Below are 25407 nucleotides of genomic sequence, written 5' to 3'. Positions count from 1 at the left end.
GCAAGAGGAGGAGGAGGAGCTGCCGTCGGCGCAGGCAACGCAATCGACCCCCGAGAAACGGAGCCAAGGAGGAGGAGGAGCCGTCGCAGGCAACGCAATCAACCCCCGAGAGACGGAGCCAGGAGGAGGGGAGGGGCCCCCGCCGCCGGCAACGCAATCGACGCAAAATGCGGCGAGCGGCGCAGGCGCGAGCAAACGAGCCCCGCGATCGTCGTCGTCCACGCAGGCCGTCGGTTCGAGTGCAGTTGCTTCGATAGACAGAGCATAGCTGTCAACCTTTGCCTTTTCTAAAGGGAAATTCCCTTATTCCGAATAGGATTCCTCGCAAGAAAAGGGAAAAGTTGAAAGCTGTGGGACAGAGTTCTCAAGTGGCGGGGGGGGGTCATAGGTGGGAAGGGACCCCGTGGGTCATCCAGTCCAGCCCCTTGCAACACAGCGGAGATCTCGACACTTGGTTTCCCCCCCCCATCCCATTTCGCACTCCTGTCTCAGCGACTAACAGACTGAGGTTGAATCCTGACAAGACAGAAGTACTGTTCTTGGGGGACAGGAGGCGGGCAGGTGTGGAGGATTCCCTGGTCCTGAATGGGGTAACTGTGCCCCTGAAGGACCAGGTGCGCAGCCTGGGAGTCATTTTGGACTCACAGCTGTCCATGGAGGTGCAGGTTAAATCCGTGTCCAGAGCAGCTATGTACCAGCTCCATCTGGTACGCAGGCTGAGACCCTCCCTGCCCACAGACTGTCTTCCCAGAGTGGTGCATGCTCTGGTTATCTCCCACTTGGACTACTGCAATACGCTCTACGTGGGGCTACCTTTGAAGGTGACCCGGAAACCACAACTAATTCAGAACGCCGCAGCTAGACTGGTAACTGGGAGAGGCTGCCAAGACCACGTAACACTGGTCCTGAAAGACCTACATTGGCTCCCAGTACGTTTCCGGGCACAATTCAAAGTGTTGGTGTTGACCTTTAAAGCCCTAAACGGCCTCAGTCCAGAATACTTGAATGAGCGTCTCCACCTCCCATCATTCTGCCCAGACACTGAGGTCCAGCGCCGAGGGCCTTCTGGCGGTTCCCTCACTGCAAGCAGCCAAGTTACAGGGAACCAGGCAGAGGGCCTTCTCAGTAGTGGCGCCTTCCCTGTGGAAAGCCCTCCCACCAGATGTCAAAGAGAACAACAACTACCAAACTTTTAGAAGACATCTGAAGGCAGCCCTGTTTCGGGAAGCTTTTAATATTTGATGAATTATTGATTTTTAATATTTTGCTGGAAGCCACCTGGAGTGGCTGGGGAAACCCAGCCAGATGGGCAGGGTATAAATAATAAATTATTATTATTATTATTATTATTATTATTATTATTATTATGTCTATACCCGCTTGGTCATGGCCACGGAACAGAAGATGGCAGGATCCCCAAGGGGGGGGGACCAGGCCCATTGGCAGAGCCAACTGCGTTACGAGGATTTCTGCAAACGTGTGAAGGCTGGGAACCCCTTGCCGATGACCGCAGTGCCTGGAGACAGAGTGTCTGGTGGTGTATCCATGGCAGTGGCCGGAGGAGGAATGATCACAGAGGGAAGAAACACCCTGGTGCAACTGCAGCAGCACAACTGGACGCCTTCATCTGCCCCAGCTGCAACAAAACATGTTTCTCCCGTATCGGTCTCTACAGCCCCAGCAGGTGCTACAACCTTCCAACAGTTTGACTTCACCCCTAAAGGGCAACTCCTTCATTGTATCCAGAGATAGACAAATTTCAGCAACATTTGGAGGATGATAGAAAGCTCACTCGTACACACAAAAATGCCCAGTGCTGGGGGTTGGGGTGGGGAGGAGAGGATAATCGTATGCCAGGTTAGGACTTTTTGCTTTGACCATACCAGGAAGGATTATACTGTGGGTGTGGGGAACGATTTCATCTATCTGAAGTCAGAAACGGCATGCCTCAAATTTCAGTGAGATCTGGATCAGAACTGGGAGTTAACCAAGCTGATGCAAATTTCAGTCACTTAAAAAAAAACTCTCTCTACATAAATATATACGAGACATCCTAAGTAGAGTTGCCACATTATACTCACAAGTATTCTGACCACTTGAATTGTGTGCCCCTGAGCATGTGCCAAGTTTCTTTTCCTCCATGAATGGGGTGGTTCCTCATTCTCAATGTATGTAAATTATGAATATTGTTAATTTGAGACAGAAAGGCAGAAAAGAGCCGTGTGTGCGTCAATGTACACATTGAGCAACATGCCATTGTGGTCTGATTTTGAACGCCACAAGCTCAGATGCAGCTCTCAGAATTACTTGTGTAATTTTTTGACCCACCCAACTCCCCACAGTGGGACACTGACTGTTTGCCCAGTGACAACATGTTCGGCTTGGAGCTGAGACATCAAATAACGTCAGTGGACGGCCTTGGATAAGACATTTATTTCGCCTTCAGCTCTCTACCCCATAAAATCATTGTCCAAGCTGTGAAGGAGAAGTACCTCCTTCAGTTTTTTAACTGGTAAAAAGCGGTGGTACATGATAGTCTTTTCAAATATATAAAATGCTAGTTTTGCATACATCCTTTACACTCCAACTGCCAGTTTAGTGTGACCATCATACAGAGCCCAAAGGGAAAATGCAGAGAAGAAAATTGATTTTCATACGCTAGAGTTGCCATGAATTCTTCCATGCAAGGAAGGAACTGTAACCATGCTTGTCTCAAGGTGTGGTCTGAAATGTCTCGGCTTTCTTGGATTTTCGGGGAAAACAGCAACATCTCCGGCTGTGACAGGCCAGGGCTTGGGCGTTCTTGTTTTCCATTGCCTTGAAAGTCTTTGCCCCCTTCCTACCAGCCAGTTGCCATTCTCTGCCCATATCTAGGCACTGCCCCTTAAGATCCTAGGATCCTCACATTCAGATTGTTCCCAACTTGGGGAAACACTGCGCAGTGCCACCGCGCAGCCTGGTGCCCAGGATCAGATTGGCGGTTGCGCTGCGCGCCTGGGGGCTCAGAGATGCGTTACACTTTGCAAAATATCCAAGCCCTCCTCCTCCTCCTCCCAGATCCCCAGCAGCGAGAGATCTCTTTCTTGGGGATCGTCAGCTTCCTCCTTTTCCCTGCTCTGCATTTTGGCTTCCTTGCCCTCCCCATTGGCAGATCGCCCCCGAGGCCGCCCTTCCTTTTCTCTGGGCGCGCTTCCTTGCAAGCTGCGTGGGAAGCGCGCATTGGCGAGGCGGGATCCTCCCTTCTCCTCTCAATGGGGGAATGCGGCGGCACAGGCGGGACTAAGGCGACGGAGGGCCGCCGAGGGAGGAGGCGTGGCCCCAGCAGCCCTTCTTTTAAAATCAGCCACGGGCATCAGCTTGCAAGCGCCCTGGGAAACGGCAGCAGCGAGCAGTGGTTGCGGAGGGGACGCCGGCGCAGAGCTCAGCGGGGAGGGAAATCTGCATTGACTTCGCCTCCAAGACCACCGGAGACGTTCAGTGACTTGCATCTAAGCCGAGAAAGAGGTGAGTTTGCTGGATCGCAACTTCTTTTGTCTGCGGGTCTTCTCTCTCTCTCTTCATTGGCATGCACTAGGCGGCGGGTCTTCATTTTCTCTTGCAAACCACCCTGCAACTGAAACTAGACAGACAGAAATGCCACACACGCCTATAGATGCGTCTTCCTTTTTGTTATAACCCCTTCCCCGCCTCTTTATTTTTTATCTCTTTGTCCGCGCTTCACTGCCAAACCCACCTCTGCAAATTGGAGACATCAAAATGACAGGGAAGGCCGTCGACGCCCCCTTGTTACGCAGCTAGCCAAGCTGGGCTTGCATCTGATCGGCTGGGAATCGTTTTATGTAGCTCGGTTCCTTTATAGCATGCTGTAGTAACCTACACAGTGTCTTGTCCCTGCAGATGTACGGCTAAAGGATCGGCTCCCCCACCTCTTTTCAGTTCAGTACAGGTTTTCTGCATAGGGTGGTGCCCTGCGTGGTGAAAGTATGGCAGCAGAAGAACCAGTGGGTGGTTCATTATTCCAGATTAATTGACCCCAATGGCACAACTTTAGATTGCATGCCTGTGTTCCCATCAAGGCAATGAAATCCCAGTGCTAATCTACTGGACAGCTAAATTACACAATCTGAACACGGAGGATCCTAGTTCTATGTTAGCATTTCAGCAGCCTTCTGTCTGAACTGTGCCCTTGACAGAGTTGCTGTTCCAAACAGTCTGCTTGACTATAATGTGTTTAAGATCTTGCCAAGGCACCAATCGAAAATGCCTTTTGCTTAGCAATGCAATGTTTGCTTCTTCTTCTTCTTTTTACATAATCGGTTATATTTATCTGCGATACCTTATCTGTATCTTATGCCAGTTTTGCACAATCTCCACTTTCAAATTGCTCTTCGGCTTAAAGGAAGTGTAGCACAGAAAGTAGGGTGTGTACCATTTTGAAATGGGGATTAGATTTGCTGATTACTTTTATATATATATATGTTGGAAGCTGCCCAAGGGGGTGGGCAACCCAGTCAGATAGGTGGGGTACAAATAATAATAGCATTTCTGCTGTGTGATTTTTGCAGTGCTGCACAATGCACTGCAAATACATTCTTTTACAATTTAAATGTTTCATTCCGGTTTTTCATAATCGTATGTAATCTGTCTGTTATAGTGAGTAAAACAAAACAAAAGAGTAAGTAGAAACTGAAAATGCCACATGGCAAACAGTGTAAGACTGCAAGCATTATTTATATTTCTATCCTGCCTTTCCTCCAGTTAACTCCAGAGACACGGGGGAATGATTAATGGACTTCAGTGTCTGTACACTAATGCGCAAAGCATGGGAAATAAACAAGATGAGCTGGAGCTCTTGGTACAGCAAACTAAATATGACATAATAGGCATCACTGAAACCTGGTGGGATAAGTCCCACGATTGGAATGTAATAATGGGGGGATACAATCTATTTCAGAGAAACAGACCAGACAAGAAAGGAGGAGGAGTGGCGTTATATGTCAGGGATGTGTATACCTGTGAAGAGATCCAAGATTTAGAACCTCAAAGCCAAAGTGAGAGCATTTGGGTCAAAATTAAGGGAGAGAAGAATAACAGAGACCTCATTGTGGGAGTTTACTATAGATCCCCAAGCCAAACGGAGGACATAGATGATGCCTTCCTGGAACAGATGGCCAAGCATGCAAAAGGAAGGGAGATAGTAGTAATGGGGGACTTCAATTACCCGGATATTTGATGGACGTCAAACTCAGCCAAGAGCATAAGGTCAAACAGATTCCTCACTGGCCTTGCAGACAACTTCATTGTCCAGAAAGTGGGAGAAGCAACAAGAGGAACAGCCATTTTAGATCTGGTCCTAACCAATGTTGATGATCTGGTTAGTGGGGTAGAAGTGGAAGGATCATTAGGCGCGAGTGATCATGCTCTTCTGAAGTTTACTATACAGCGGAAAGGAGCAGCCAAGCATACTAGGACTCAATTTCTTGACTTTAAGAAAGCCGACTTCATAAAACTTAGGGAAGTGCTGGGTGAGATCCCATGGACAGCAATACTAAAAGGAAAGGGAGTTCATGATGGCTGGGAGTTTGTTAAGAGGGAGATAGTAAAAGCACAACGTCAGGCAATACCAATGAGACGGAAACATGGAAGGTGCCTAAAGAAGCCAGGGTGGCTATCTAAAGAACTTTTAACTGAATTAAGATTAAAAAAGGATGTGTACAAAAAATGGAAAAGGGGGGAAACCACCAAAGAGGAATTCAAACAAATAGCCAGCACGTGTAGACACAAAGTCAGAAAAGCTAAAGCACAGAATGAACTCAGGCTTGCTAGAGAGGTTAAAAGCAACAAAAAAGGCTTTTATGGGTATGTTTGTAGCAAAAGGAAGAACAAAGAAACAGTGGGGTCACTCAGAGGAGAAGATGGTGAAATGCAAACAGGGGACACAGAAAGGGCTGAACTCCTCAATGCCTTCTTTGCCTCAGTCTTCTCCGATAAAGAAAACAATGCCCGACCTGAAGAATTTGGAGCAAATTATTCAGCAAAGGAAACACAGCCCAGAATAACTAAGGAGATAGTACAAGAATATTTGGCTAGTTTAGATGTATTCAAGTCTCCAGGGCCAGATGAACTGCATCCAAGAGTATTAAAAGAACTGGCAGATGTGATCTCAGAACCACTGGCAGTCATCTTTGAGAATTCCTGGAGAACAGGCGAAGTCCCGGCAGACTGGAGGAGGGCAAATGTTGTCCCTATTTTCAAAAAGGGGAAAAGAGAGGACCCAAATAATTACCGCCCAGTCAGTCTGACATCAATACCAGGGAAGATTCTGGAGCAGATCATTAAGCAAACAGTCTGTGAGCACCTAGAAAGGAATGCTGTGATCACCAATAGTCAGCATGGATTTCTGAAAAATAAGTCATGTCAGACTAACCTGATCTCGTTTTTTGACAGAATTACAAGCCTGGTAGATGAAGGGAATGCAGTGGATGTAGCCTACCTTGATTTCAGCAAGGCATTTGACAAGGTGCCCCATGATATTCTTGTAAAGAAGCTGGTAAAATGTGGTCTTGACTATGCTACCACTCAGTGGATTTGTAACTGGCTGACTGACCGAACCCAAAGGGTGCTCATCAATGGTTCCTCTTCATCCTGGAGAAGAGTGACTAGTGGGGTGCCACAGGGTTCTGTCTTGGGCCCGGTCTTATTCAACATCTTTATCAACGACTTGGATGATGGACTCAAGGGCATCCTGATCAAATTTGCAGATGACACCAAACTGGGAGGGGTGGCTAACACCCCAGAGGACAGGATCACACTTCAAAACGACCTTGACAAATTAGAGAACTGGGCCAAAACAAACAAGATGAATTTTAACAGGGAGAAATGTAAAGTATTGCACTTGGGCAAAAAAAATGAGAGGCACAAATACAAGATGGGGGACACCTGGCTTGAGAGCAGTACATGTGAAAAGGATCTAGGAGTCTTGGTTGACCACAAACTTGACATGAGCCAACAGTGTGACGCGGCAGCTAAAAAAGCCAATGCAATTCTGGGATGCATCAATAGGAGTATAGCATCTAGATCAAGGGAAGTAATAGTGCCACTGTATTCTGCTCTGGTCAGACCTCACCTGGAGTACTGTGTCCAGTTCTGGGCACCACAGTTCAAGAAGGACACTGACAAACTGGAACGTGTCCAGAGGAGGGCAACCAAAATGGTCAAAGGCCTGGAAACGATGCCTTATGAGGAACGGCTAAGGGAGCTGGGCATGTTTAGCCTGGAGAAGAGGAGGTTAAGGGGTGATATGATAGCCATGTTCAAATATATAAAAGGATGTCACATAGAGGAGGGAGAAAGGTTGTTTTCTGCTGCTCCAGAGAAGCGGACACGGAGCAATGGATCCAAACTACAAGAAAGAAGATTCCACCTAAACATTCGGAAGAACTTCCTGACAGTAAGAGCTGTTCGACAGTGGAATTTGCTGCCAAGGAGTGTGGTGGAGTCTCCTACTTTGGAGGTCTTTAAGCAGAGGCTTGACAACCATATGTCAGGAGTGCTCTGATGGTGTTTCCTGCTTGGCAGGGGGTTGGACTCGATGGCCCTTGTGGTCTCTTCCAACTCTATGATTCTATGATTCTATGATTCTAACTCAGTGACAATCACTCCAGTGAGCTTCATGACAGAGCAGGGATTTGGGGTCTCAAATTTCAGTGGCTGCCTGTGCAATGCCAAAATTCAGCACCTTCCACCTGGGCCTCCGAATATCAATCCCAAGACATAAACCTGTGGCCTTCCAGATGTTGTTGGACTACAACTCCCATCATCCCTGGCCATTGCTCTTCCTGACTGTGGCTGATGGGTGTTGAGGTTCAACAATATCTGGAGACCCCCAGGTTCCTTACCCCTAATCTTTGCACTATGCTGGATTTTTTCTTTAGTCGTGTCCGACTCTTCGTGACCCCCTGGACCAGAGCACGCCAGGCACTCCTGTCTTCCACTGCCTCCCGCAGTTTGGTCAAACTCATGTTGGTAGCTTCGAGACCACTGTCCAACCATCTCGTCCTCTGTCTTCCCCTTCTTGTTGTGCTGGATAGAGTATGTTTATTTCTGAATTCGAGACTGCTTTCCAAATGTGTTCCTTGTACTCAGGTATTAGTTGGGCCCAGTATTATTTTATAGTAAAACTCACCTACTGAGGTCATGTTCATACAGATGTTTAATTTGTACTCAGAAAGGCCTCCTTTAAATTATGAGTACTGATGTCAATACTTCCCTTAAAGCCCTCCTTTTTCCATTGCGGCACGCACACACATTCCAGGGTGTGTGAACAATCTGGGAGAAAGGTATGCCATTCCTAAACTAGCAAAATGCTTGGAATTATGGTGCCTGAGGAGGTATGTTGCTGGGATTCCTGGCAAGGCAGAGTTATAGTATTATTGGCTTTCTTGTCAGTATGTTTTTAAAATTGTTTTTATCACTGATGTTCCGTAATGTGTTTTTAATATTGTATACCGCCCTGGGTCCTGCCAACCTAGCAGTTCAAAAGCACATCAAGTGCAAGTAGATAAATAGGTACCACTCTGGCAGGAAGGTAAACGGCGTTTCCGTGCGCTGCTCTGGTTCGCCAGAAGCGGCTTAGTCATGCTGGCCACATGACCTGGAAGCTGTACGCCGGCTCCCTCGGCCAATAAAGTGAGATGAGCGCCACAACCCAGAGTCAGCCACGACTGGACCTAACGGTCAGGGGTCCCTTTACCTTTACCTTACCGCCCTGGGATTTTCTGAAAAAGGGCAATCAATCAATCAATCAATGATGATGATGGACAGTATATAAATGATGATGATGGTAATAATAGTACACTTTTTGTGCAGAGGTCACATGCTTGCAGGAGTCTTCACCTGTATCAGCCTGCCACAAACATTAAGATCTTTTCCCAATGCCCCACACTATCGCTTCTATCAGAGGTGAAGTTTGTCACAAGGGTCTGGCTCACACATAATGCTAAACCAGGGTGGGGGAACTCTGGTCCTGGGGGCAAAGGTGGCCCTCTAAGCCTATGTATCTGGCCCTTGGACTCTTCCCAGCCCACACCTGCTTTGCACCCTCCTTGGGGGTACTTTTGCCTGGCTAGAATATATCCTCTAATTCTGTTAATGCTTCTTGCTTACTCGCATGGAGTGTAAAGAGGGATGTGCGATTGTGAAGGATTTAGCCTACCTTACAAAGGTAAGAGTCGAATTTGTTGCCCTCCCAGCCCCATTGGGTTTCCTACTATAATGGCAGCGGTTTACTCGGCAGTAATCGGTCGCTGTGATCAGTGGTTTAGCTGCGCTGTATAATGAATTGTTGCATAACTCTGTGTGTGCGCACACCCAGTCACCTGTGATGACGAAAGTAATTCCATGAAACATTGTGAAATGTAATTGTGAATGAATAATCCTGGTCGTACAAGCAGGAAACTTCTCCAGGGAAGTTTTCCTGGCGCCTTCATTATACACCGTTAGGCACCAGAAAAAAACGTTCCTTTTTAACCAGGCCTTTGGTTAATTTGATTGACATCCTACACCCTTTTAAAATGTGGTTGTTGTGGGGGGGTGTTATTGGGTTGTGGTTTTTATTTTTATTTTGTAGTTTTATATTTTGATTTTATTCTGTGAACCGCCCTGAGACCTCCGGTTATAGGGTGGTATATAAATTCAATTAATAATAATAACAATAAAGAAGACTTGCATGCACATTGAGTGAATGATAACTTATAAAAATGTGCAGAGTACAGCCTAAAGCTCTGTTTTTATATTATTTATATTTTATTTCATAAAATTGGTACACTACTTGATTGTAAAACAAAATCCTCAAGGGGTTTACAAAACATAAAACAGTAAAATCACCCCAAAAAATTACAAACCTACTATAAAACATACTAAAGTTAAAATGCTAAGCAGATTAAAATTACCTCAGCTTTCTAAGCATCTGGGTAAAGGGTAAAGGGACCCCTGACCATTAGGTCCAGTCGTGGCCGACTCTGGGGTTGCGGCGCTCATCTCGCTTTATTGGCCGAGGGAGCCGGCGTACAGCTTCCGGGTCATGTGGCCAGCATGACTAAGCCGCTTCTGGCGAACCAGAGCAGTGCACAGAAACGCTGTTTACCTTCCCGCCAGAGTGGTACCTATTTATCTACTTGCACTTTGAGGTGCTTTCGAACTGCTACATGGGCAGGAGCAGGGACTGAGCAAAGGGAGCTCACCCCGTCACGGGGATTCGAACCACCGACCTTCTGATCGGCAAGTCCTAGGCTCTGTGGTTTAACCCACAGCGCCACCCGCGTCCCAAGCATCTGGGTAGGCTTGCCTAAACAGGAATATTTTTAGCCGGCTCCAGAAAGGGTACAGTGAAGGCGCCTGCTTGATCTCAAGCAGGGAGTTCCACAGTTCAGGCGCTGCCACACTAAACAACTGAGGTCTTACAAATCCGGAATGGGTATCATGTCACACCTGTAATGGCGCCGATTCTGCCGATCGAAGTGTTTGAGTGGGCACATGTAGAGCAAGGCAGTTTTGTAGGTAAAGGTAATTTTTTGCATTAAACAAAAGCATAGGATAAATGGAAAATATTTTAAAGCAAAAATGGCCAAGTCATTGCTCTTTCATAACCGGCAAATACCTGTGGGGATTATAAGTAAGCCATGGATTGTTTTAGAACAGTGCTTTTGTTGACAGGGATCAAGGGCCAAGTAGGAGCTGCAATTTTCCCTCCTATTTACTTGAATGCCTGGCTCTCTCACTTTCAGTAAAGTAATATACAGCAGAACTTCCTGCAGGCCTCTTAACCCGCGGGGGTCATTTGCTTGCATAAAGAGATCCTGTTTGTGCTCCCGTGTCACACATGGCAACTTCTGCGATCTAAAAGGCATATCTTGGAGCTTTAGGCTGCGTGCACAAGCGTCAAAGCGGCCAAGATCTGTGAGCGCTCATATAAGGCCCCTTGCAAATCGTAGGCACTGTATGATTATTTAAACCGAAACGTTTCAAGCCACTGTGACTTAGATGGCATGGCTTTGAAGGAAGCTTGCCAAAACCTGCCGTGGCCCGTCCTCAATGCCAGGAGACACGTGGCTGGAAACCCCATAGAATATGCAGACTTTGTGCTCTAGTCTAGTGTGTACCTTTTCCAGAGAGGGAATTTCCTGTGCCTTCGTCCCATGCAATTCTAGGAATGTCTGAAGGACAGGAGCCATGTAACCTTGGCCTTCCAAAGCAACGCAGCCAATGTGAAACAACTATACTGGTCTAGAAACATCTAGATTTCCCTCCGCCTGTTGTGGCTGAACTGGTCTGGCCTTGAATACCTCTCTCTGCTTTCTCCTGGCTTGCTACTGTCCATTCCCCCTTGGTGCAAGAGGGGGGGAAAGATGGGTGTTATTTTGGTTGCAGACAGCGGAAATGTCCAATTTGATATTCTGCGGAGTGGTTTATGCACACAGGAGAATCTGGGCTTGTGGCAGATACGTGGTCCTTCCGCTTAGCAGTGCTCAGAGATAGTCCAGCTATTGCAGCTTACGTAGAGCCAATGGAAAAATAAACTCCATTCTATGCTCCAAGAAACTACAATTTTATTTTATTTTAAATCAGAATAGAGCATGAATGTCATGGGTGTGCATAACTTGCCCCCAAAATCTGAATTGCACTGGGATCATTTCAGACATGAACATCCCCTTCGTAATGTCTCTGTTGCCAACTAGCAGCCCAATTTGATCAACGGATGTCACCATAATCTGTATTTAGTGTTTGTGTTTTCCCCCTCCCCATTAGATCACAATGTCTAAAAAAATCAATGGCGGATCTGTGGTGGAGATGCAAGGAGACGAAATGACCCGTGTGATCTGGGATCTGATTAAGGAAAAGCTGATCTTTCCCTACGTGGATCTAGATCTTCACAGGTAACTGGATTTCCACAGGTCCTCTGTATTGTGAGGAAATTTCCAGTTTATACGTGGGTGTTTGTCGACTGCTTAGCTCTTGTATTTGGGAGAGTCTTGCTTGATATTTTCTTTCTCTCTTAGGGACTATCCACATGTTACTTTTGCTGACCCCAAGATTAATATCCACTTTGAAATGGTGTGCCTTGATTATAAATAATTGTCAAATAGAGGCAAATTCTGTTAAGTACTTCGTGACTGTGTGACCACACTTAATGCCGATTCTCAAATGGGTACCCTTTGCCAGATGGGCAGGATATAAATAATAAAATTATTATTACAGTGGTACCCCGGTTTACGAACTTAATCCATTCCGGAAGTCTGTTCTTAAACCGAAACCATTCTTAAACCGAGGCGCGCTTTCCCTAATGAGGCCTCCTGCCACCGGTGCCCTTCCACCGTTCAGATTCCGTTCTTAGACTGAGGTAAAGTTTGCAAACTGGGACACTACTTCCAGTTTTGTGAAGTTCATAAACAGGGCTGTTCTTAAACCGAGGTGCCACTTTATTAAAAGAGTGAGGTATTTTGGCTTGTAAATTCTTGTAAGTGGCCAGTGCAAACTTGCTTAGAACAGAAGATGCTTCTGTTGGCCAAACTTCTCTTTTAAAACAAAAACCTTGGGGTCCAGGGAAGCTTGAACTGCTCAGAAAATAGGAACCTGACAAGTGTTCCTTGCTCTGTCCTCCGGCCACACAGCCCAGGATTTTTTCATGCATCTACCAGTTTAATAGTTTTCATGCTAGGCCGTGGCTCTGTGAATTAACTAGGAAAACTAAGTTGCCGCTTACCGTATTTTCCCCTCTATAAAATGCACCTTTTCCCTCCTAAAAAGTAAGGGGAAATGTGTGTGCGTCTTATGGACCGAATGCAGGCTGTGCAGCTATCGCTGAAGCCAGCAAATCCCTCTGCTGTTCTGGCTTCTGGGATAGCCACACAAAGCCTCTTCGGGGCAGCAGGAACGTTCCTGCCACTGTGCTGAAGAGGCTTTGTCTTGCATTCTTCAACAACATTTGATTCAGAATATTTTTTTTCTTGTTTTCCTCTTAAAAACTAGGTGCGTCTTATGGTCTGGTGTGTCTTATAGAGAGAAAAATACGGTACTTTTCTTTTCTTGCATTGCTCCTGTGCAGTTGGCACAAAAGCCTGCCACAAGTGGCAGCAGTATAAGAGGTTTGCAGTTCTTTTTCCATGGACGTCTCTGTGCTAAGGAAAGACCCATGTTTTGGTGTTCTGTCTCTCTCCTGCAGCTTATTAAGGGCATAGGGATTCTGCAGTGGAGTCTGGGGAGAGTAGCAACATAATAGACAACTTCAGGTTTCTTTTAGATCTGCTCAGTGAACTAATCCACCCCAACCCCACAGCAGCACTTTCACCCATTTTTCTGCTTCTGAAGAGCTCTGCTGGTTACCAATGTTATGGCTATTCAGAAGAACTCCACCCCCACTGTCACCACCTGGGCATCACCTGCTAGCAACAAAACTGTAGTCACAATGACTCATCCCCACTTTCTTCAGCCTTCAAACCACGTGAGCCTGCGGTGGGCATTTACAGCGTTGAGAAAATAAGTCAACCTGCTATTCCACACATTGTTGTTGGAATCAAACCGCTGCCTTACCAGCACCAAGTGACCTCCCTTTGGCACAGTCTTGGGCCGTGTGTGTGGAGGTCCTGGGCTTCCCAGATGACAAGACTCTCAGCATCTCCGATGTGGTCCAAAGGAAAGCAGAGCAATACGTTTAGCACCAGCTTGGCTGCAGGAGTTGCCGGAAGGAGGCATACAAAGTGCCCTCCATGCCATGTTCAAATATATAAAAAGATGTCACATAGAGGAGGGAGAAAGGTTGTTTTCTGCTGCTCCAGAGAAGTGGACACGGAGCAATGGATCCAAACTACAAGAAAGAAGATTCCACCTAAACATTAGGAAGAACTTCCTGACAGTAAGAGCTGTTCGACAGTGGAATTTGCTGCCAAGGAGTGTGGTGGAGTCTCCTACTTTGGAGGTCTTCAAGCAGAGGCTTGACAACCATATGTCAGGAGTGCTCTGATGGTGTTTCCTGCTTGGCAGGGGGTTGGACTCGATGGCCCTTGTGGTCTCTTCCAACTCTATGATTCTATGATCTTAGGGACTCCGTTCCTGTTTTGTGTAGGGTTTGCCTTTTCTTCTCCCAAAGATATCCTAAGGCAGCAGAGGTTAAGGATCAGAGTTTTCCTTCTCCTTGATGGGCTACATTCCCAGGCTGATGAGCCCCATCTGCCCCTCACTTCCCTCTGCAGCAGGCATCCCCAGCCTTCGGCCCTCCAGATGTTTTGTACTACAATTCCCATCATCCCTGACCACTGATCCTGTTAGCTAGGGATCATGGGAGTTGTAGGCCAAAACATCTGGAGGTCCGGAGGTTGGGGGTGCCTGCTCTACAGCATGTCCAGAAACTGCCTTCCTGACCATTGGACCCACTCTTGCTCTCGTCTGCGCAATCCTCTGGAGCCAGTCTTTGCATGCAGGGCAAGTCCCTAACTCACTAAGGGCTTGAGACCCATCAGCACCCCGTTCCCGGGGTGTGGATGCTGTCACATGGTGACAGCTTCTAGGAGCCACAGTGCAGAACTGAGTGCAGGTTGGTGGCCAAAGGTGGACAAACTACCCCAGAAGGAGCACAATGTGTCCCCCACCAGAGGTACTACCCCTCCGCTAACACCACACACTGTCAGAGTACCATTGGCAAGAGTACCATGGAGAAAAGTACAGCAAAATCTTTTCAGTGCATCCACCGGTTGTAGATTAAACCGTTGAGTCGTTAACCTTTCCCCTACTTCTCTTGCACTTTGCTTTTTGTTCCGGATACCTGCCTAACCAGATGTACTGCTTTGCTCGTGCTGACACTGCCAAAGCAGAATAGGTATCTGATAGCATAGCTGTACAATCCCACACATCTGAGTCCAGACACATTTTCATTCATTTGTTTTTATTGGAAGGAGAGCATCAACATTGCTGTCCAAGCGGCTTTTGCTCATTCCTCCAAGTGTTAACTTCATGGAATTATCCACTTGTATATGAAGTAGCTCCTTCTTTCATGGGGACTCCAACTCCCATCAGCCTCAGCAAGCAATTGCAGGGACGATGGGAGTTGTGGTTCAGCAACATCTGGAGGGCCAACGGTTCCTCACACCTGCAGAAGATGGTCATTTTACTCTCTTTGTGCCATTTCCTATCTCTTCTCTTCTTTTTGAGCATGTTTTCCACCCAGAACTATGATGCACATGTTTAGTAAGGCCTTGGATGGGTCTGTAAGGCACTTAACAAATGACTGTGTTTTGGGGACTTGCTTGCAGCTATGATCTGGGCATAGAGAACCGTGATGCAACCGATGACAAGGTCACCGTGGAAGCTGCAGAAGCTATCAAGAAATACAATGTCGGAATCAAGTGCGCTACTATCACTCCGGATGAGAAAAGGGTAGAGGAATTCAAGCTGAAGCAGATGTGGAAATCTCCAAATGGAACGATCCGAAACATTCTTGGGGGCACAGTCTTCAGGGAAGCCATTATCTGCAAAAACATCCCCCGACTAGTATCTAGCTGGGTAAAGCCCATCATCATTGGCCGTCATGCTTTTGGAGACCAAGTGAGTCCTTCACGCAGCGTTTGGCATTTATGGCTTTTACTGTTGAGCTTTTACATCAGAGATTTTGTATGGTTGGGGAATGCATGCAAGAGAGAGCAAAATGCAGCTGAAGGGCCATCGATGAATCGTCACAAAGCATATCTCTTACAGATTTTTCAACTGAACTGCAATTCTTGTTAATGATTAAAATAGATTGAGCTGTGTTGAAATCTCTGCAAGCTACAGCTGTGGCTGTTTGCCTTTGCCTGGAAATCATTTAAAGGAAGTACTATTTCCCCCGCCTTTCTTCCCTGGAAAAGGGGAATAATGGAAATCTGACCTGACATATACATGGTATATAATTCTGCTAGGGAGGGGGCACTGGCAAGCTGCATGTTGATCATCCCTGACCTAAGCAGCCATTTTGTTTGTGCTTCTGCAGTACAGAGCCACAGACTTTGTCGTTCCTGGCCCTGGAAAGGTAGAGATGACCTACACACCGAAGAATGGAGGCAAACCCATAACTTATTTGGTCCATAACTTTGAAAGTAAGTGTTGGATTATATAAAGGATATTTGAATGTGGAGAATTGGGAAGGCATGTTAAGTAGAGTTAGGCTTCTAGCCTGAATAATGGATTGAGCCAGACCTTCAACCAGGGATCCACAACTGGGGAACCATGGACCTAGCCCCAGTTGCCCTCCATCCCAAGTTGCCAATGTGGGAACAGAATGCAGAGGAACTAGTAACTATGGTGATATTCAACTAAGTCTTCCCCGCTAGACCCACATAACTTAGTCATGTTCATTAACTACAGTGGGTCCACTCTGAGTAACATTTAGTTGAATCATACCCAATACAGCGGTGCCTCGCAAGACGAAATTAATCCGTTCCGCCAGTCTCTTCGTCTTGCGGTTTTTTCGTCTTGCGAAGTACGGCTATTAGCGGCGCTTAGCGGCTTTAAGAAAAAGGAAACAAACTCGCAAGAACTCGCAAGACGTTTCGTCTTGCGAAGCAAGCCCATAGGGAAATTCGTCTTGCGGAACGACTCAAAAAACGGAAAACTCTTTCGTCTTGCGTGTTTTTCGTCTTGCGAGGTACCACTGTATAGCTATAGGCTGGTGATCTTAGTAGTGAGCCAGGGTCTTCCTTCCAACAATTCCTTGTGGTCTTTCTGTAATATTAGATCAAGGAGCACATGAAGTATGAAAAACAACAACAGCATTTCTGTTCTGTACATGCTGTTCTGTCACCTGTCACCATTGTTCCTGTTACATACAGGCCTGTTCTTTTCTGCCAGAGGCAAGGGCACAGCCCAGGAACCCAAAGTTGCTTTGGTGTTGCTCAAACAGTTGTGAAACTGGCGTCGGTGGTTGCAAAACCAACTTGTGATTTACGTGTGTTTCAATGTCTTGCTTCATTCTGCGCAAGGCAATAATGTAATTTGGGGTAATTCTAGCTTTGATGTGTATAGATAGGATGAAAGGACTACAAGGGGAAGGCTTGATTCTAGCAATCGCAGATGCAGAGTTCTTGAAATGTATGTTTGCTGAAGGATGGGAATTGCTGCACTGTGTTTCCCTGCCTGGATTGCCCAGGAGTCTTGAGAGATTGAATTGGAAGAATGTTGCAGAAGGGATGCAACACACCCATTTCCATCTTGGTTCTATGCACATGTTGGAACCAAGAAACTCCTAAGAGTCTAAGAAGGAAGAGGCTGAAAGGAAGGGAATCTGCACAGGAAAGGAGAGAGCCTGCAGAATGTAGACTTGGCCCAAGTCACTTACTGCCCTCTCATGATGGTTCCATAAATCACTTGGACAATATCTACAGAGCACTCTGAATACTCAAAGTGCTTTGCAAATGCATACTATCCATAAGCATTAAATGGGCGTTTGGTGATTCCTGTCTGAAGGCCCTGGAGAGATTTGTGCTCGCGTGTCCCACAAAGTTCCGATCAGGTTCTTTACTACTCTTAAAGGGGGGAAGGAATGCTGCTTCTGCCTTCTTAACTCCTTTAGTGGAACTTGGGAAAGTTGCTAGGCGGCTGTGTTTGCATGGAGAGGCAAGTGATTTCCCAGCCTTCTGTATGAATGAGAGGCTCCATTCATTTAAGCTGTGGACTAGATCTGTATGTTTAGTATATGGTTGTGTTCATTGATGTAGAGATGTAATGATGTAATGAATGTTGCATTGAACTGGACATATGTGCCACGCATCAGGCCGTACAAAAATAATTGGTGGCTGCAGTACAGTCCTTAAACGTTCTGGGAATGTTCCCTGTACGCTTTCTCTCCATTGAGCCATGGCCATGAATGAACAGTTGTAGGCCGTGTGCCAGCTCGCAGACTGTGACAAGCAGAGACTGGGTGGAATCCGTTCAGACACACTGAGGTTTTTGTCCTTCGTCCCCGCCCAGCGTAGCTTCATACTTTGCAACTCCTCAGTGGTACTCCAGGCATTAAAAAAGAGAGAGAGAGATAGCCTGGGAAACTGCAAAACAATCCTTACAATAACTCTGTAAGGTATGTCAGTATTATTTCTGTATGTCAGACTGGGGTGTAATAGAATAGCGACTTGCCTAAGACCATCTAGAGCTGAGATTTGAACTAAAGCAGCCTTGCTCAAAACCCTCCTTAACCATTAATTACTGTTGCGTTACACTGCACGCATCGATGCGTGTTCTAAGCCCCACAGAATCATTCCAAGGAGGTCAGTTGTCGTGTCACAGAGTAATGTTCAATTATCAGTCATTACTTTAGTCGTCTTGCGTTAAAATGTTCAAGTATGGAATTATCACCAGAAGGCATCCCAGTTTCTGAAAAGACTGATTTAGAGTCCTATTTTAATTTTTTTAATTTTAATGAGAAAAAGGAGTAAAGATAAAAAACACACTTAAGCGAGTTGAAAATTCATAATATTTATAAAAAATATTTTTATACTCTCCATTTTAAAAGATGTCAGAGTGGTTTGCTGTTTTCTTAAAATGAAAGTATATAAAAATATTGGGGGGGATGGGGTCAGAGAGAGGAGTGGTACACACTATAAAAAATACCGTGCTGCTCAAAAGCAGATGTTTCTGTTCTACCTGACTCCTTTTTTTTTACTTTCTTCTTTCTCTCTCCTGTGGTATAGACTGTGGAGGTGTGGCTCTGGGAATGTTCAACCTTGACCAGTCCATTGCAGACTTTGCCCACAGTTCTTTCCAGATGGCGCTGTCTAAAGCATGGCCTCTGTACTTGAGCACCAAAAACACCATTTTGAAGCGATATGATGGGCGTTTTAAGGACATCTTTCAGGAGATCTATGAGAAGTAATCAATATTTTGTTATATATTCATCTTGCAGGTGTATCTTTGTTTAAAGAACTGTCTTATTAGTCACGGTAGCTGATCTTTGAGTCTTTGGTCAAAAAGGTCTACCTCAAAATTTCACATTTTTTATCTTATTTCTTAATGCCACTGGAAGCTGAACCAGTTAGTCATTCGTTTTGCAAAACCTCTTTCTGTTAACTCCTACAGAAACATGAGGTGGAGGAAAGCTATGAACCTGAGTGAATGAAGAACTGATTTTCATATGAAAATAAAAATCCGACAAGAGAGACGCTGGAGGCCCAGACATAAAATTCAGTCCCCTAAGGTTCATTGGCTGCCTTCCATCCTAGCCCAAGATCCCAAGGACAACCTCATTCTTCCAGGCTGAAACACAGGCAGAGGACTCTAGATCTGCCACTTCTGGACAGGATCTGCCTGGGCAGAGCTCTCTCTCTCTGTACTGTGGACCTTGGCTCTTTGCCACTGCACTGACCACGCTGGAAGGAAATGGTAGTCCGCAGCTTTGCTGCTGATTACTCTGTAGAAGAGGATGAGGGATTGAGGAGCTACAGAATCCTAGTTGCAGGGGTCCTTGCTGACCATTTAGTTCAGTCCCCTGCAGGAAGTTCAGGTGGTATCCCCAGCTGTTCAGCCTCTGCTTAAAGACCACCAGCAATGGAGAGGCCACCAACTCCCACCAGCCCCAGAAAGCACGGCCAGTGGCCAAGGATCATGGAAGCTTCTAGTTCATCTGGAAGAGCAAAGGTTCCCCACACCATCTTTTAAGTGCTTGGATCCATTATTGGACTGCCCTTACCTTCATGCAGCTTCTCATATTCTGACTAAAATCTGCCCTCATGTAACACAAGCCAGAAATATCATAAGGTACATTAGCATGGAAACTCAAGCAGGTTTCCTCCCCTTCCCCACCACATTCCCACATCCTTTATGCAAGGTGTAAGCTGCTTTCCCTTCTTCTCATGGGTTGTATATACCGGACCTGCAATTTTCACCTGTGATTCTACTTTCCTTTTCCTTCCAGGGAGTACAAGTCACAGTTTGAGGCCAAAAAGATATGGTATGAGCATCGGCTCATTGATGACATGGTGGCCCAAGCCCTAAAATCTGAGGGAGGATTTATCTGGGCCTGCAAGAACTATGATGGGGATGTGCAGTCTGACTCGGTTGCCCAAGGTATGATCTACCCCTCTCTTGAAGCACTTCTACAGGACGCCATTTTGATAGCTTGAGATTACGGTAAATTCTTTATCTTTGGCAAAACCTGGGTTGGCTGTGTGAGGAGTGACTTAATGATTGTTGGGACATAAGAATAGCCCTGTTATAGCAGGCCAAGGGGCGTCCTGGCTCAGGATTTTGTCTCCAACAGTGGACAGTTAGATGCTTCTGAAAAACCTACAAAGACTGCAGCCAGTGTGGTGTAGTGGTTAAGAGCGATAGTCTCGTAATCTGGGGAACCGGGTTCGCGTCTCCGCTCCTCCACATGTAGCTGCTGGGTGACCTTGGGCCAGTCACACTTCTTTGAAGTCTCTCAGCCCCACACACCTCACAGAGTGTTTGTTGTGGGGGAGGAAGGGAAAAGGGAGAATGTTAGCCGCTTTGAGACTCCTGAAGGGGAGTGAAAGGCGGGATATCAAATCCAAACTCCTCCTCCTCCTCCTCCTCCTCCTCCTCTTCTTCTTCTTCTTCTTCTTCTTCTTCTTCCTGGTGGCAAAATGTGCAAGCTTTCACATGGCGCAGGATTTGTCACAGAAGGGGAAAGCAACTAAATTCCCTGCAGTATACAAAACAAGGTTGTTCCCTTGTACAGATGATGGTACCCACTCAGCTATGTAACAATTCCAACAAACCTTTCTACATCAAACATGAATGTGTACAATGGATCGGCCAGGGAGAATTATTTACAGATAGGTAGCCGTGTTGGTCTGCCATAGTCAAAATAAAAAAATTCCTTCCAGTAGCACCTTAAAGACCAACTAAGTTAGTTCTTGGTATGAGCTTTCGTGTGTATCTGAAGAAGTGTGCATGCACACAAAAGCTCATACCAAGAACTAACTTAGTTGGTCTTTAAGGTGCTACTGGAAGGAATTTTTTTTATAGGGAGAATTATTGTACATCATGTTGATATAAGGAACACCTATTTCCGATAAAAATTCCTGTATCAGCAATACATGGCTTCCAAGAATGGCAAGGGGCCACCAGAGAGGAGACGTGTTCTCTGCCTTTCATCAGTGGCTCAAAGGAAGCTTTGTGGTTTCTTTGCACTGGTAGCAGCCATAACGTTTTATGGCTATGTTGCTCTTACCCAGGTATTGTATGTGGCCTGTGACAGCAAGGAAAACGTATGCTGCTTTCTTGAGTATTGAGAAGCAAAACTGGTCTTGCCACATACGTGCTTGAGAGGCAGGAAACTTCCTGAAGGAATGGAGATGATTGGGCTGAGAGGAAGAGTTAGCAGCAAATTCTAATTGTTAAGGAGCTAGCCTTGCTTGAAAGACAAGTGATGGGTGTTCGCAATTAGCCTTAAGGTGAATTGTCATAAAATTACTATGTAGCCTAATGGCAGACGCGATGTTGTTGGCCCTGACAATTGTCCCACATGGCTCAGCAATTTACAGAACTCCTAAGGGCAGTGGCTTCTGCATAGCATTTGATCACATGCCTTTAGGCCACCACGATCCTGTAATCAGAATTTTATTGCCTTCTTCAATTTCACCAGTGGAAAACACTTTGTGAATTTCAGGCAAATTCAAGTCAAGTCCAGCTAAGCATATACTTAACTCACTTTCCTTAATTGTTGTCTTGTTATTTCCTCACATTTCTCCTTCATTTCTGACAGAATTGGAAACCACTTGCATATTTTGTTCCAAATTACTAGATTGAAAATTATCTTCTGTATGTATGAAGGCTGTTGAGACATACCAGGTTGGTTTACTTGCCCCGCCTGGTACGCCATGCAAAAAACTGAAGTTCTCAGTTTATTCTCGTGCCCAGGTTATGGCTCCTTGGGGTTGATGACTAGTGTCCTGATATGCCCAGATGGCAAAACTGTTGAGGCTGAAGCTGCTCACGGCACTGTCACCCGTCATTATCGCTTGCACCAGAAAGGCCAAGAAACCTCTACAAACCCGATCGGTAAGTTTGCCACCAGCTGTCTCAGCCATACCTAGAAAATGTGCGTGAAGCATGTTTTGCCGCAGCTTATTCCCAAGAATAAAAGTCTCGTTTAGTTCTCGTGCTTATTTTGTTAAGCTGTATCTATTGGTATGGAATATTATGCCTGTAGGAACAGCAGGTTCTGCCTCCTGCAGCGCTGTTTCAGGGTCCCTTCACTGCAAGGATTACTGCTAGTGCAAAAGAAGTCCCCCCTCCCTCTCCTCCCACCTGTGCCCCCCCCCCAATCTGTTTTGAATCAATTTCTCCAAGCCTCCAGAGCAGATTTCAGAGAGGGCGTGGAGGCAGGATCCTGTTGTGGTAGCAGTTATCCTTGCACGGGTAGGACAAGTTAGTAAAAGGCTACCCCGTGTACAACGTGAAATCTAGTGCTGCTGTTTCACTTGCAGAATGGCTTTTGATCCAGTGGAGGCATCTTCCTGTGGGAGTGAGGCTCAAAAAAGGGACCGGCAAGAATCACCTCCCCTTGTTTTACCCTAGCAGACACCTCTGTTAAGAGTCATTCTGCAGGTGGAACAGCAGCAGATAGGAGGGAATGGATTCTGCAGACATGTCAGATAGCAAAATAATCGTGTGGGGTGCGTGCTGTGTAGTTTGCACAGCACAGATGAAAATATTGCTGTGTAGTGTGCGGAATTCAAAATGAATAAAGGCAGAACCCAAACCGTTCCCAGGATTCACATAGTCTGTCCTTCCAAAATTATAAAGTAATGGTTCCATAGTGTCTCAGGAAACGCGTGAGCCAGGTGAGAGGTGCAAGAAGAAATGTGTGGCAGGAAAGCTTTTAAATTCTACTACTTGGATGTCTTTGTCGTCATTCTCTTAATGGGAAAACACTGTGAAGCAGAAATTGGAAATCTTGACGCCATTTGAGGAACGAGATTCCCATATGGGGAGATGCAGATGGGTTGCAGGGCCATTACAGTGGTACCTCGGGTTAAGTACTTAATTCGTTCCGGAGGTTCGTTCTTAACCTGAAACTGTTCTTAACCTGAAGCACCACTTTAGCTAATGGGGCCTCTTGCTGCCGTCGCGCCCCCAGAGCATGATTTCTGTTCTCATCCTGAAGCAAAGTTCTTAACCTGAAGCACTATTTCTGGGTTAGCGGAGTCTGTAACCTGAAGATGTAACCTGAAGCATATGTAACCTGAGGTATCACTGTATAGCTGTGTGTCAGGAGGCTACTTGCTAAAAGACTCTAGAGGAAAACTCTTCACAGGGGAAGTTTTGATAATTCAGTTCAAGGAGTGCAATCACCAGTTGAAATCAAAATTAGATTGTTAGGTGCTCATGGTGCAGGAGGGAGTAATGTGGTAATAGAGAAGGTCATAATTTCAGAAGTGGAACCATTGGCTCAATTCATCTTTTCTCTCTTTCTCTCCTTTTGACCTTTCTCAGCATCCATCTTTGCCTGGAGTAGAGGTCTTGCTCACAGAGCAAAGTTGGATAACAACTCAGACCTTAAGAACTTCGCTTCTGCCTTGGAAGATGTTTGCATAGAGACCATTGAAGCTGGCTTTATGACAAAAGATCTGGCTGCTTGTATCAAAGGGTTACCCAAGTGAGTAAACTCAGCCCATTAGGAAAACTTGATTTATCTTCTTTTGAAAAGGAATTGTGTTACTACATAAAGGTAGAATTTGTACATTTTTAAAAAAACTAAACTGCTTGTATGGTGTTCATTGCAGCATAGACCTGAATTGCATCCCAAAGACGGGCAATTACAAGAACTGAAAGCAGAACTACTCGGGTCTCCAGTAAAATATGGCTGCAGTGTTTTAAGTCATTCTTTGCCAGGGTCATAGCAATTAATCCTTCTTCTGCCAAATTGTGAAAGCTCTTATTCTATATTTCATGCCAAAGTCGCCACACAGGCCCAAGGTTAGGGAACATGCATCTAAAATACATTCTCATGCCTATAAATGTAGGTATTTGAGAAAGGAATGACCCCCCACACACACACACATTTTTTCTTCTTAACCAAAGGAAAGGAAGCCTTGAGATACTAGATTGAGGGGTGGAAAGGAGTAGATCGAGGATTCACCCCACCCAAGAATGAGAAAAAATCAGATGGCATAAAACATTGTCAGAACATTTCTTGCGTGTGTATAGAACAGCCAAACTTTGTGCCACGCTGCTCTTGTCTGACACAAACCTGCAAAACTAGCTAATGTTTAAGATCAATTTTAAATCTCATACTACCATAACATTTACGGTTTTCTTTCTTCATCGCAGTGTGACGCACTCTGACTACTTGAACACATTTGACTTCATGGATAAACTTGCTGAAAACCTAAAGGCAAAGCTCTCTTCCCAGCCAAGACTTTAAGGAACAGGCCTCAAGAATTGCTCCGGAAAGAAGGTCGCCTGCCACATGAATGAATCGCACTGTTGTGTAGTATAGCACTTGGGGGGGGGGAGGGAAATATGTCTACATTGTCAGATTTTGTTTTTTTGTAAAAAGGCACACAGGGCAGGCTAGATGGCTGCCTCTGTGAATTAAGCTGTTAGCCTTCTTGCCAACCAAAACCCACAGTGACAGACCTTACTGGGGGTGGAGATGAGCTCTACAGTGAATTGATTTAAATAATGGAATAGGTTTTGTTTTCTAACTAGCTGTTGGGCCTTTACTGGAGTACATAAAGCACTGCAATATTTAAAAACCTAGTGAAATTGGACAAAGGCTGCAATCCTAACCTCAGTTGCCTGAGAGTAGGCCTTGCTTCTGAACAGACATGGTTAGAAGCGCCCTGTAAAGCCTCATGTTGGCAGGATTGTAAGAGGATTCTACTAATGTTAGAGTTGTGAGTATTTGCCACAGTTCAATAGGGCAAGACTTAGACAAATGCAGTCCTTTTCTTATGTATAGTACCAAAGTTGAAGTGCAGGAATGATTTACTCCTGTGTTTAGGCCAGGTGTATTTTATTTCCTTTCAGATAGGTTAATGGTGCAGTTTCTCAGACTATTTTCAACCATTTGAACATTATCTTTTATTCTCATTAAACATTGTCCCATCCATGGCTCCTATTCTTTTTATGGGGGATATTTGGCATAAATAAACTACTAATATCCATCCCTATGTGTCAACTTGTTTATGAATTGTAAGGCGACAACTGGTAAACTGTAGTTCAATTTACAAAATAATCCTTGAACGTGGAACAGGTGTAGGATAGCTGGGTAACTTGCAGATCTAGTGCACGGCCTAAGCAGCATTTAAATGGGGTCATGTCTTCCCTGGAACTCAGCTTCGACACTTTCATGCAAGCTAAAAGTCAGATGATCTACAACTCAATAAAATGTTAAACGTTCTACATTCCTGGAATTCTGAC

General features: G+C 45.6%; 1 protein-coding gene across 1 annotated transcript; it reads left to right on the top strand.

Moving 5' to 3' along the window:
* Positions 1-3321: 3321 nt before the first annotated feature.
* On the top strand, positions 3322-25151 carry IDH1 (isocitrate dehydrogenase (NADP(+)) 1). The gene is made up of 9 exons (XM_082202505.1): positions 3322-3504; positions 11806-11933; positions 15303-15594; positions 16016-16121; positions 18708-18885; positions 19928-20079; positions 21898-22038; positions 23476-23638; positions 24313-25151. Exons 2-9 carry the CDS (start codon positions 11812-11814, stop codon positions 24404-24406), a joined length of 1248 nt encoding a protein of 415 aa, XP_082058631.1. The 5' UTR covers positions 3322-3504; positions 11806-11811; the 3' UTR covers positions 24407-25151.
* The last annotated feature ends 256 nt before the right edge of the window (positions 25152-25407 follow it).

The sequence above is a fragment of the Podarcis vaucheri genome, assembly GCF_965113315.1.
Source record: "Podarcis vaucheri genome assembly, chromosome: 1".
Classification (NCBI taxonomy): Eukaryota; Metazoa; Chordata; class Lepidosauria; order Squamata; family Lacertidae; genus Podarcis; species Podarcis vaucheri.
The sequence above is the reverse complement of the archived record's forward strand: the minus strand, read 5'-3'. Positions and strand labels throughout refer to the sequence as shown.